Source organism: Bidens hawaiensis, unplaced genomic scaffold (assembly GCF_021521415.1).
Source record: "Bidens hawaiensis isolate Kalapana, Puna unplaced genomic scaffold, B.hawaiensis_p1.1 tig00071520_1, whole genome shotgun sequence".
Classification (NCBI taxonomy): Eukaryota; Viridiplantae; Streptophyta; class Magnoliopsida; order Asterales; family Asteraceae; genus Bidens; species Bidens hawaiensis.
The window spans coordinates 8373-22899 of record NW_027502513.1 but is presented as its reverse complement, the minus strand read 5'-3'; the positions used below and the strand labels follow the sequence as shown (position 1 = coordinate 22899).

Below are 14527 nucleotides of genomic sequence, written 5' to 3'. Positions count from 1 at the left end.
ATATATATATATATATATATATATATATATATATATATATGTATAAGAGTTCAAATAAAAAATAATAATTTTGTAAGAAGAATGAGAACCAATACATAGTTGATATGTGGTATTTCTTAAATTTACATGCAAGGGTAGTAATGTAATTTTCTTTTTCTTTATTTTATATTTAAAATAATTATTTAATAGTTAGTGGTTCCAATATTTATGCAAATGAAACAATACATATCGTGGGTTTTTTTAATTTAAAATAAAATTATTGTGTTACTTAGAGTTTTGTGATGAAAACTCTGGTGGTTTCTTTTTATATAGAGTAGCGGGTAGTTATGTTTTCAATTGAAACACTTTGGACGGTTTTAATTTCATGAATCTTAATTTCATGTGACGGCAGTTTAATGTGTTTTCAAACACTTTGGATGGTTTTACCCCTGAAAGACTTAATTTTACTAATCAAAATAAAACACTATTCACTTTTTAAGAAACACTAAATCTCAACCATTTATTCTAAGATCTAATGGTTTATATTTATTCTCACACTTCTCATAAAACTATTGTTTTTTACAATAACCCAACCATATATATATATATATATATATATAGGGTTAGTATTATTTAAGAACTCTAAAAAAATTAAGAACTCTACACAACCAAACATTTTTTAATTTTTTTTATATAAAAAACGTTAGTTTTCATGGGTTCTTTAAAGTTCTTAAATAATTTAACAGTTCTGTAATGATACTCATCCTCTATATATATATATATATATATATATATATCTTTTGATTTATCACTCAACCAATTTAAACCTACATAGTGTTTGATAATTAACACTGCATTTTACAAAGCAAGAAGTTAATGGAGGCTACACTAAAAGTAGGGCTGCCACTTTTACCTGAAACCCAACCCGAGAAAATTCGTACACGACCCAAAAAAACCGAACCCAAGAAAAGACTAACCCGAACCGAAGTAATTTAGGTTAGTGTTTGGGTCTAAATTATGATTTTTGGGTCTGAATAATAGGATAACCCTTAACCGCAAAGGTTATCAGAATTCATCCCATAGCGACTGCTCTCATTCCATTTACTATGGATTGACTCTTATTGTTTCTCTATATTTTCAGTTTATCACTAAAAATAACCATAATGGAACATAAAAGTCATGTTAGATTGAAGACGCTTATGTTGGTTATTTTTTATTATGCTGGTAATAATTCTTAGTTTGGGATGTTGATTAGTTAGTTTTTATCTAAAAAAAAGATCCAGTTACAACACAGGGGCAGGTAAGCAGGCAACAAGCTGCGCCGTCACCCCCTTTTGAATGGCAAAACCGATCCCACTGAAAGCAAAGTAATCGTTCTTCGGCGTCGTTGAGTTACTGTGCACGACCCGCGGAACTCTTTTTAAATACGTAGCAGCATCGGGTGCGAGAGACCCAAATGTATCAAAAGCAAAAGGGATGAAGGCATGTTGATTCTCAACACATGTCTTCGCGTGCTTAATAACTTTTCCTGCTTCTACCTTTATCACCGCCTGCCTAGCAACAAACTCGGTGTCCCTAAGCCCGACAAGAGGGGACACCCCAGTAAGGTCCACACACGCATGCTCCCCCTCCCCCCCCCCCCCCCCCCCCCCCCGCCCATCCAAACACAAGAATGTCCGTTGGTCGGAGAGTAGACCTTCCTTCACGCAGATCCGACAAGAAATTCACTGGAGCATTTTTTTTTTGCCGAGATTCCCGCCCGTTTTAACACATCACAAAGGACATCTCTGACCAAATCATGCCTATACTTAAACCCCGGGAGTTCTTTGCAGTGAACCGCGTGTTCACCAAAATTATCTAAACAAACTTTACGGCAGACCGGGCATGGCTCATCAACTGGGAACATGGGGATCATTAAACGATATTTAAGAATGGCTCGGTACTCCGCTGCTGACATGTGCTGGCCTAACCCTTCAATGGGGGTGACAGTCAAAAAGTCTTGAGCATGAGGAGTCTAAAGACATTCTAATACCGCACTCTAACGAGAGGACTGACCAAACTTTTCTCCCAAACTTTGGACGGTTTTACTATAAAGGGCACTCGCCAAAGCATTTTAGGCTTTAGGGGGGGTCCTTATTAGCAAACCCACCAAGATCAAGATCAGGTATAGAGTTGTGCAAACAATCCATCGCACACCCAGAATCAAGGTCATGCTTGAATTTTGTTAAATTTTACTATCCTTTTGAGTTTTATCGGTTTAAGTTGGTTATTATTTGGTTATTTACTTTATGAAGAAGAAGAATATGATACTTCAATTTTAGCATTATAGGTTTTATTTTTTTTAGTTTTGTTTTTGTTTTCTATGATACTTGAAACCTGATTAACTTAACCCAAAAAAAAAAACCTGAATCCTTATTACCCAAACCCGAAAAACCCGTGAGATATTTGGGTTGGGTTTTTGGTCAAAGTTAAAACTTTGAAACCCGAATAACCTTACCTGAAAACCCCGTTATAATAAAAAGATCTTAGCATTCTTCGTCAGGAGTTCGTTTCTACTAGTTCTTATAGTTATGCTTCAAGGCCTCGATATAATAGACTAGTATAACGAACTCTTGTGTATCCTATTATGGTTTTCTCAACACAACATGAAGATGGAAGAATCCAGGGCTGGCCAGAGCATGTGCGGGCTAGGCCACTGCACAGGGATACGACCTTTATGATATATACATAAATTAAATGCAAATGCAAGTTAACTAAAAGGTTCGTGTGGCTCAGATGGCTCTCCGTTTTTGGTTTGCAGGTGGAAAGACCTGGGTTCAATGTTTAGCTGGTCACACTTCCAGATATTCGCCACCAAAATTTCTTCTTTTTTTATTACTTTGTGGCACATATTAGACCATCAGTAGTGCGCATCATCTCCACCATGGAGCCCCCATAGAGTCGGGAACAACCCGTGGGGGGCTATGGAGGGGACGCTTCCTACATCGCGTTGGTGAGAGAAAAATGGGTGGAAGGTGATTAGTGGGTTTTTTTTTGTTTCTTTTAATAAAGTATAATAATAAATAATACTCAATCCGTCCCATTAAAAGTGTTCATATTTTCTTTTTTATTTGTCTCATTACAAATGTTCACTTTCAAAATTTATAAGTTAATTTCCAAGTTTACCCTTAAACACACACAACTAGCATTAATAAACAATATTGATGGACCCAATTTACAAGGGTATTATTGTCATTCGGTAAGAAAAAAAAACAATCATTCAATCCACCTTAAACTTTGTGTCTTTCAAACCATGACATTTTTAATTAGACGGAGGAAGTAATAAGGTAATGATTTGAAAATGATCTATCCATTACACTCATTTACAGTGACGTGGCGCCACATGGCGTATAACGTCTCCATAGGAACTCCATGCACTATGCATGTTCTTAGTATACATGTATATTTATGTTAATTTGGTTGTTTATACTAAGATCTTTTATCATATAACTTTATTATATAGTTCTTGTTTCAAAAAACCTGTAACTAAACTTAAAACTCAACTGCAAAGTTATATAATAAAACGCCATAAAACGTATATTTATTTTAGCTCAAATAGAATAGTTAAGGGTCATTTTTCGTTTTTTATATATAAAGCTCAAATAGTAAGTTAAAACACACCAAAAAAGCTCCCAACAAGAAGACTAAACCAACTTGTAAGAAGAGTGACAAACTTACTCACTTTAGGAAGGAGTGTCGATTTCACTAGAACAAACACTATGCTATCAATTTCGGTGCTATAAGGGTTATCGAACCTCTAGCAAAATATCGATTGAAATATCAATTGCGATGAAATCGGTGATATTTACCGATATTTTACCACCACTATATCGGACTGATCACCGAGTTTATTGGTTGAAAGTCTTTTGCCCAAATACGACCAGTTTTACTACCCCAACTCCATATCCGCAATTTTTTTCTGCCCAAAACCCATGTCCATTAAATTTAACCCTAAACCCTATCAACTATGATGAATGAACGAGTAAACGACCTCATCCAGTCGATCACTCCACATCGCCGATCCTCCAGCTTACCATCCAGTCAGTCAGTTTCTTCTTCAATTCATCTCATCTAGTCATTTAGTTTGTTGATTGATAGTTTTGGTTTTGACTTTTAATTTTGCTATTAATATTAGATAAGTTTTAGTGTTTTATATTTTATTATGCACATATACACAAATTTCACATGATATTAAAGTTACCGCTATCCCACCGTGATAACTGATATATCAAATATCGATCATCGACCACTATACGTTATTTCTTTCCGCATTAACTTCATTGAACAAACATGAGGTTGGTAAAAGCAGGTCCATGGACCAAAACATGCAACAAGGATGACGGTATTCCTGCTCACGAGAAGCATCGGCTAAGAACAAATATCAGTCCATGAACCCAACAAATTACACAGGTTTCATATGCTAAGTAATCATTATCCAATACAATACATAATACATACAATTTCCTATATAATCTAATGCATGTATAACATAAATATTAAATATAATTGTATTTACCACACATGTGACAAAATCATAAGCAGTTATTATTGCATCAAATGCCACTATTATTATTAACCTAAATTACTAAAACAAGAAAAAAAACATGAACTTTTACCGGTTTCGATCAATTCTGAGCAGACGCAGCCGGGTTGCTATTCGAAAACGAAGGTAAACCCGCGGGCCCACCGTTTAAACTCGGCTGTTCTTCACTAGCATGTTGAACAAACTCCTCCGGTGACATGTGGGACCCATGACAAGCACAAACGATACGGATCTGGGCCCCGCTGTATCTATATGTAACACCCGATATTGTTTTCCCGTTTGGGCCCGGGCCCGTCGTGGAAACCCACGGTAGATTTGGGGACGACCCGCTTCCTCCGAATTTCAAGTCGGCAGCTATTCCGGGCCTTATAGCAGGGTGTTCAAACGGTAACGGTTCGGGCTTTGACTGGCCAATTACGTTTATACCCTTGGTGTTGAGTTCGGTATGCATAGATGGCCCGTCTTCTTTGGTCTTTTTACCGTCTTCTTTTGCCCTCTCGAATGGCTTTGGTGTGTTTATAGGTCCCGCGCCTAAAATAATATTGTTAGAATAAAACTTTATCTTTTTGACCAAAATACCCTTAATTCAGTCTCTCGTGATCATAATGCAATCCAAAAACTCTGTTCATTTAACTTAACCGAACAAACGATCGAAGCATCAAACATGAACAGAGTTTTCTTGTTCGTGCCCGTTCATTGAGAAAATGAACGTGTTTGTTTACATTTATGTTCGTTTGTTAACAGTATAAATGAACACAGATGAACGAACATAATTGAACAAGATTAAAGGTAAATGTGAATATCACTTTATTGTGCCTGGAAAAAAAAATAAAAGTAGACTAAATTGTAATTGATGATATTCTAATTTCATAAAAATATACTAAATTATAAAAGACCTAAGCTTTTTTAATATATAAACGAACGAACATAAATGAACGTATGTTCACAAACAAACATGAACCAACGAGACATGTGTTAGTGTTCATTGATCTAACTTTCGTGTTAGTAACTTCGTATAGACGAACTTCTCGTCAAACGTTCACTAAACGTTCAGGCCTATCAAAAACTGACTAACCAAGTTTAATTAGCTGCGAAAGGAAAGGGTTTAATATGAAACACATAAAAAGCTAAGATTTTTGGATGGTCATGTTGACTTATTGGCCATCGGGTCAATAATGGTCAATAGTTTTTAAAAGTAAAAAATAATAACCTTGATTAATCTTCAAACCATCATTTTGCTTGTTTGCGTTCGGTGGGGCCCGTCCAAAATAAGAAGGATAATGCTGCAATGGGAAATTTGCAGGAATCACGGGCTGTTGACTTCCCGAAACAGTGTTTGATTCTTTGACCGCAAACGAATAAGGCAAATTCATAACGTTTCCTGATAAAATCGTAAACGCCCTTTGACTTTTCAAGTCAGCACTGGTTGACTCCTTCGATCCTTTCGACACATCATTTGCTTCAGAATCCGCCACGTCCTCGTTTTCAGAGGCTGACCCGTCATCCGAGACGTGTGGGGCCCGAGGTTTAATATGCAAGGTGGCAAGATACGCATCTCGTTCGTGACGTTTTTGATTATTAATGTCATCAAACATGTTCTTACGTTTGGTACCGCCTTCGACATTAGTGGGGCCCTTTGAAAGATCATAAAAGATACTTTCATCCGGTTTTGACTGATTAATCCTCTGAGCGATGACAGCCGGCTCGTCTTTGTGATTGGAACCATCTAGAAAGTTCTTGAAGTCGTCTATTAACTTGCTGCCCCGGTCAGCTTCATCCGTCCTTGCCTCGGATGTTGCGACGGTTTTGCCCTTTGAGGCGGCTGATGGCCTGCCACATGGCAGGGATAAGGTGAGATCAAGCCTGTTACCGTCCTCCATTCGTTGTTATAAATAAATATATGCCAACAAATATTTATATATAATTTGATGTAATTCTTGTCAGTTAAACTTCAAAAGTCGTTAAAGCATCAGCATCGTCTTCTTTCTGTTCACCTAAATAAAAAACTTGATAAGTTCATCCCGAAAACACAAATTTCACTAAAGAATAACAAAAAATTAGAATAATCAGCTAAAAATAACTAAACACTCAAAAGTGCTTATATGCCTTTAATGAGCATGTAAAAAAGATAACTTGTCAAATCATGGATTTGCAGGCTTAAATTATTATAACACTTAAAGAAAATAAAATTCTTTTACTTTCTTTATGCAAATTCTTCTTTAGATTTAATAATTAATTTCTTTGTTGTGTACATTTTCTAGTGGATTGTACATTCATATAGATATTTCATCTCTTTTTGACATTAGTAGCTAAACTTAAAACAAGTTTTTAGTAACTTTGTGTTGAAAAAACTTTATACATGAAAATTTTAGTTTTATCATATCTTTAAAATGCTCCGTAATGAATAAAACTAAAGATCTATACATAAACTACTAACATCATTTTATTTTCTTTAGTCTATATCTATGCAGTTGATAATTGATATCTATATCGGTGATATATCAGTTATCGGCCCCTTGGTAAAAATATCTATCAGAATGTACCAATAATATCGGCGATATCGACCGATATTGGACAGTTATATCACCGATATTCCTGTTTTAAGTCTTAATTATCAATTTTTTATTTTCAATTGTTAGTGTTTTGCAAGTTGCAAAAATGTTAATTTGTTAATGGTAGGAGAGTATACTGAATAATTAATGTTAAATAGCTATATATATGAATTTTATATGATATTAAAATTACCGATATCTCACCGCAATAACCAATATCTAAAAGATCTGTCCTTGACCGAAATCCGATATTTTTCCGCATTAACATCTTAGGTCTAGATTAAACTCCAGCAGACTATCTAACTGCAGTTACTAATTCCAAATAACTCGATGAATTGATGATAATACATACAAAGTAGCCTTCTTTACATTTTTTTCAACAGATTGACTGAAATTATATATTATTTTTAAACTTTTGTTGACCAAGTAATTTGATTTACTATGTAATGCAAGATCTATATCATAAAAGTTCAAGAACCTTTTAATAAAAACTATACCAAAAATGACTAAATAGTAACTTATTCATCCAAATTTCAGCACTTAAGTCCTTAACTAGCACATCTATTAACTGTTCTAACTTCTAAGCTACTGCAATCAATATCATCTTTTTCCTTCTTTGAATCTTAATTTTAAATTTAACTCCAGCAAATTATCTAGCCGCACTTACTAAATCCAAACAACTCAATCTAAAGCACTTACTAATTACAAACTTTCTTGGCGAAAGCATCATTAATTTACTATTTCAGTCAACTGAAACCCTAAAACGACTACAATCACAGATTAACACCTACAAATTACAAACAGAAATCCGTAAATCAAACGAAACACACTAATATCAAACAGATAAACTCATACAATACACAATCTAGATCGGTAAAATTGCAACAAATTGAGCAATGATTCAAAACCCAAAACACTAAAAACACCAACTTTATCCTACGACTCACAAAACCCATCAAATTCTCGCAATTTTATCAGTGAAATTGCATCAAATTAAGCAATAATTTAAAACCCAAAACACTAAAAACATCAACTTCACCCAACAACTCACAAAACCCAGCAAAGCCCATCAAATATAAACACAAACCCATCAATTTCTCACAATTTTATCAGTGAAATTGCATCAAACTGAGCAATAATTTAAAACCCCAATTCAACTAAAAACACAACTTTATCCTACTACTCACAAAACCCAGCAACACCCATCAATCATAAACAAAAACCCATCAAATATAAACAAAAACCCAGCAAAACCCATCAAATACACACAAAAACCCATCAATTTCTCGCGATTTTCTCGGAGAAATCGCGAGAAATTGGAAAAAGATTTGTGGGTTTTGATGGGGTAAGATTATAATATAAGATAAAGGGTTATGAGAGTAGTTTAATTGGAGATTAAAGACTGAATTTTACCAGAATTTGTTGTAGAGATCAAACCCTAGATGAAGAGTTAGGTATGCCAATTGGTAAAGTAAAGGTGGAATTTATTAATAATTTTGTGAATCTGAATTTATTTAGGGGGTGGGGTTTATTAAGCACGTGGGTGTTATGGTATGCTTTTTTATTCTTTTTATTTTATCAAGAGAGATGGTTTATTGTTTGATTATTCAATATTCATTTATTATATTTGTATTTGATTTGATGATGGCTTTATTCATTATTGTGTAAGCAAGCATAGGTAATCAAGTGGTGTTAAGCACTAACATTTTTTATTGTTAATATTGGTAGGTTTGGATTGCAACGGGTTTTCGAGTGGCACAATGTTTTGTACGAGATAGGTGTTGGGTTGAAATGGGTTTACGGGATTTCACACATAGTGGGTTGGGTTTTGGTTTCTGTTGTTTCTTTTTGGTCGATTGCGGACTCGTTTTCGGTTTTTTTGTTTCGTTTTTGTTCATTTTTCCAGTTTCGTTACTGTTCGTTTCAAACTTTGAGTTTCGTTTTAATAGATTTTTTCGTTTTCGATTAGTTCACTTCGGTTTTGGCCTTTTGTTTCATTTTCGTGGATTTTTTTGGCTTCGATTCGACTTCTCGAGGTTTTTTTAAGAACGAGGTCAACAGAAGAAACATTTTAGTTTTTTTTTTTTACTTTTTTGTTTTGATTTATATTTTGGGTTATAATTTTTTTAAATTTTTTATAGGGGTTTTTTTATCTCAACACATTCGAACTCGTTCTGACCCAAACTCATTTAAACCCACACTCGTTCTGGACCATAACCAAAACAACATTTTTTTAATTGACTTGTTCCGACCCTAACCTGTTTCGACCTATAACTTGTTCGACCCAACCTGACACATTTACCACCCCTAAATTTTAGCGGATATTTGTATCCGTTACAAACCTCTAACTCACCGGATCATTCATCCACCGTTAAGAAGAAACTCACCACATTGAAAATAAATGTGGAATTTAAATCCAAAACTTTATTGTTTTATAAATTGAAATCTTTAGGTGTGATATCATAACCATTTTTGTTGAAGAGCAATTGCCGTTGAGTGTTGATCTCCTTACTATTAAATTCTAATGGATTTTTTTCTTTTACTTTTTTATTTATTCATTTCCATCTTTCTCTCTAATATATAAAGTTATTGCTATAATAATGATTAATGAATCTTTCTCTGTATATAAGATTCATGATTCACATCCCGAAATTTTAAAAAATATTGAAAACTACGCATTAAGATTTTCTGTAAATGATATTGAGAAGATTAAAATGATTGATTGTAACACCCTTGACAAATTCCATATCAAACGTGAATAAAATAGATTTTTATTCATAATAAACGTCATGCCTCTTGAATTATCAATGTGTCTTGGTCTTTGGATTAGTTGGCTATTGAGCAAATGAAAACTACACATTGAGGTTGAAGTAGTGTCAGGATGGGTAACCTTCTAGAAAGTCTCCATTAGGGCAACTATAAAATGTAATGGTTAACTTGATTGTTTCATTCATGTACATCCTCTATAAATACAAAAACAATGACAACTATTAAGGAGATAATTGCTCCTCTAAACATGGATACTACTGACTCAATAATTACATATAAAGAACTTGATGCTGACGAGGATATTGCTCCAAGAATTATGTTGTTTCCTTATACCCCCGTCAATGTAAGTTGGAGGAGGTCCAAGACGAAGCATTGTTCGAAATCTTTCAAATAACGGTTTTGGTAAACTCTTGGTGAATATATCGGCTACTTGTTTGTCTGTCGAGATGAATTTAGTGTGAAGCTTTCCAGCGGTTACCAATTCACGGACAAAATGATAGTCGATGTCAATGTGCTTTGCTCGTTTGTGTGAGATTGGATTTTGACTTAAGAACAAAGCACTCTTGTTGTCACATAAGAGTGTCGGGCGACCAGGTGGTAGAGCATGCAGTTCCCGAAGAAGATTAGTTAACTAAATAATTTCAGCTGCCGTATTTGCCATTGCTCTATATTCAGACTCACAGCTAGATCTTGATACTGTTGGTTGCTTTTTGGCGCTCCAAGAGAAAGTTTCCTCCTAAGTAGATGCAATAGCCGTATGTGGATCTTCTTGTGTCGATGCATCAAGCCCAATCTGCATCTAAAAAAGCTAATAAGGTAGTGTTAGGTGGACGATCAAAAGTCAAACCATATGCTAAAGTGCCCTTAACATATCGAAGAATCCTTTTGACTAGCTAGAAATGAGTGGTTGTGGGAGTTTGAAGGAATTGACTAGCTTGATTTACGGCATAAGAGAGATCAGGATGGGTGATTGTGAGATATTGAAGAGCACCTACAAGGGAGCGATAAAGAGTGGGACATGAAACGGTTGTCCTTCGGAGGTGAAAATATCTTTGGATGTTACAGGAGTGGCAACGGGTTTGGAGTCAAGTAAACCCGCTCGGGTGAGAATGTCATGGGCATATTTGGATTGATTTAGGAAAAGACCCGATTTTGTGTGATGAATTTCGAGACCAAGAAAAAAAATTAGAGAGCCAAGGTCCTTTATTTTAAATTCTTTGTTTAGGCAAGATGTGAAGTTGTTGATGGAATTTTCATTATTCCCCGGTGATAATGATGTCGTCAACATAAACAAGAAGATAAATTAAGATACCTTGGCGATTGTAAATGAACAAAGATGTATCGGTTCGGCTGTTTTGAAAGCCACGATTAAGAAGGAAGGAGCTTAATCGTTGAAACCAAGCCGAGGTGCTTGTTTATAAACCATACAGAGCATGGTTTAGTTTACAACACATGGTTGGGGTCGGTGAGAGTCTTCAAAACCCGGAGGTTGTTCCATGAAAATGGTTTTGGTGAGGTAACCATTTAGGAATGCATTATTGACGTCTAATTGACGAAGAGTCCAATTGCTGATGGCGGCGAGACTAAGAACCACCCTTATGGTGGAGATTTGACAACGGGACTAAAGGTGTGAGAGAAATCGAGCCCCGGTATTTGCGTGAACCTTGAGCTGCAAGGCGTGCTTTGTAGCAATCAATAGATCCGTTGGATTTATATTTGATTCTATAAATCCATTTGGAGCCAATAATGTTGGTGCTAGTGGGGCGAGGAACAAGAGTCCACGTTTGATTTGCATGAAGGGCTTTGAGCTCGTCATGCATCGCTTGAATCCATTAAGAATTTTTTAGAGCGGTTTTGATGCCTTTTGGGACATGAGAAGAAAATAGAGAGTGATGTAGAGGATGAGTGGTGAGTTGAGCAAGGTGAGGAATATGTTTTGGTTTGAAAATCCCATCCTTTGCTCGAGTGGTCATGGGATGGGAGTTGATGGTAGAGGGTGTGGTTGTTGAGTGTTGAGGTGGTTGTTGATGGGTTTGGTTTGTAAGAGGTGGAATGAGGGAGTCTGTTGTAGAAGATGGGGTTGGGACGGGTGATGGAGTGGGAGGCAAGTGGGCCGCAGATGGGTTAGTGATATGTGGGCTTGAAGGAGTGGAGGTGGATGGACTGGAAGCGGGTGAAGTGGGTGGGCTTTGGATTGGGCTGCTAAGATTAATGGGTAATGGTTGGGGTGTAGGATTGAGAGGAACATAACATCACATAAAGGAAGGCACGAAGTAGGATGGTTGGATGATGTTGTGGTAGTTGGTGAGGGGATTTTATTAGTGGTAGGGGTGGGTATTTGTTCCTCAAAATTTGTGATAGGTAAATCGGTGGTATTATTGGATGTGGATTTTTTTGTGAAAAGGTAGAATGTCTTCATCAAATTTTGCATGGCGAGTTGTGTAGACACGACCCGATGATGGTTCAAGACATCGAAAACCTTTATACTTGGGACTATAACCAATGAATATGCAAGGGACACTTCTTGGTTGAAGTTTATTTTTTGTATAGTCCCTAACGTAGGGAAAAACTCGACAACCAAAAATACGTATGTTTGAGTAAGTGGGTGGTTGATTGAACAAAACTTCAAACGGGGATTGGTCGTCTAGAAGTTTTGTGGGTAGGCGATTGATAATGTAGGTAGCGGAAGTGAAAGCATCAAACCAAATAGTGGGTGGGGCATTGGCATTGAACATCATGGCAAGACCAGTTTCGGTGATGTGTCGGTGCTTCCGTTCGGCTCCTACCATTTTGTTCGGGTGTGTGAGGGCATGACAATCTATGATTTATGCCTTGTTGTTGAAAACAGGTTTGAACTTGATGATTGGTGAATTCGGTGCCACCATCACTTTGAAAAACTTTAACATTTGTTGAAAATTGGTTTTGAACAAAAGTTAAGAAGGTGGTGAGTATAAAGAATTCGGATTTTGCTTTTAAAGGATAGAACCAAGTTAAACGGGAATAGTCATCAATAAAGATAACATAGTACCGATAACCATCCTTGGAAGGCACGGGGTGCGGGTCCCCAAAGGTCACAATAATCATTAGAAAACAAAACATCAACCGGAGCATCATTTGTTAATCTACTAATTGAGAGTAGATTTTTTGTTAAATTTGGAACTACTAAGACATTTTGTAACGTTATGGATTTATTTAATTGGGTGTTCCCAATATGAGTAACGGGTGATGATTTTCCGTTCCCAAAGGTAACATGAAGGCTACCATTGTGAGATTTTGAAATTTTTAAACCATGAGTGGAGGGTAACATGTGTGTTGTAGCACCTGAATCAGCAGTCCAATCCGGAGAGTTGGATGCTATGTTGCATTGGGCATGAAAGGCTTTGGCAAAATTAGCATCAATAGGAACCGATTTTTGGGCAAAGGAGGCGAGACGAAGACAAGCACTCGCGTAATGACCGGTTTCGCGACAAAGTTGGCAGTGAGGAGGACGTTTGTTGTAGGAAGAGGTACGGCCTCGTGAGGAAGTGGCGCGGCCTCGTCCACGAGAGGAAGCGGATCAGTTGTGAGAAGGTTTGTTCGGGTGGGCATAGAAGGCGGCTTGAGGGGTTTGAGAACCATGTAATTGTTGGATAACATTTCTTGATTCTCGGCGTTAGCCAAGAGATCACGAAATGAAGGGAGATAGTTTGTGGAGGTTAATTTGATGTTAATAAGGTGGCTAAGAGAATGGAGAGGAAGGGATTGAGGTTCGGTAGCCATGAGAGGAAGCTAGGAAGAAAGGATCTTTTTATGTTTTTAGGCTGATACCATATAAAATGTAATGGTTCAACTTGATTGTTTCATTACTGTATATCCTCTATAAATACAAAAACAATGACAACAATTAAGGAGATAATTGCTCCTCTAAACATGGATACTATTGACTCAATAATTACATATAAAGAACTTGATGCTACGAGGATATTGCTCCAAGAATTATGTTGTTTCCTTATAGCAACCAAAAACAAATACGTGAGTACATAAATGATAGGAGATAAAACGAACAATATTTGGTGGTACGAGGGGTCATATTTTACAGTTTCGTTTTGTAGCTCAAGTACGAAAGAAAAGATCAAGGGAAAAAAAGAACATATAAATAAAGATGTTCTTTCTATAATGTTTGGTCTTGCTAGTGGAATATCAAAGTCTAAATTCACACACTCCTGCTCAAGTTCTACTTTAATCAAATGATTAATATTAAATTATAGTTCTAAAATTCATTATTGGAACAATAATATTAAATACGTTATCGATTTCACTTACCTACTCCTTCAAAAATGTGATACATCATAGTTCTAAAATTCATTATTGGAACAATAATGAGTATGTAAACATTCACCCCTTAGATAATACTTCGATTCTTCTTTATCATGTGGTTCGTTAATAATTAACTTCGTCTTGGACCTTGTACAAGATACGAAATTCTCATCATAAATATATTTGGTGCATACGATATTGAAGTCACATCAAAATTAAACTGTTAATAGATCTATTTTTAGAATTGATGTTCGTATCAGTGGTGAAGGTTGAACAAGAACGCCGGGGGTGGGGGGCTCAACTTTTTGGTCGGAAACAACTAAATTTACACTACTGCGAGAAAAATAGC

The 14527-nt window shown here is 36.0% G+C and overlaps 1 protein-coding gene across 1 annotated transcript; it reads right to left on the bottom strand.

Moving 5' to 3' along the window:
* Positions 1–4455: 4455 nt before the first annotated feature.
* LOC143605805 (ninja-family protein mc410-like) lies at positions 4456–6522 on the bottom strand. Its single transcript, XM_077081785.1, has 2 exons — positions 5772–6522; positions 4456–5092 (listed from the first exon to the last, which is right to left on the bottom strand). The coding sequence occupies exons 1-2, from the start codon at positions 6439–6441 to the stop codon at positions 4644–4646; spliced, it is 1119 nt and encodes a 372-aa protein (XP_076937900.1). The 5' UTR covers positions 6442–6522; the 3' UTR covers positions 4456–4643.
* Positions 6523–14527: the final 8005 nt, after the last annotated feature.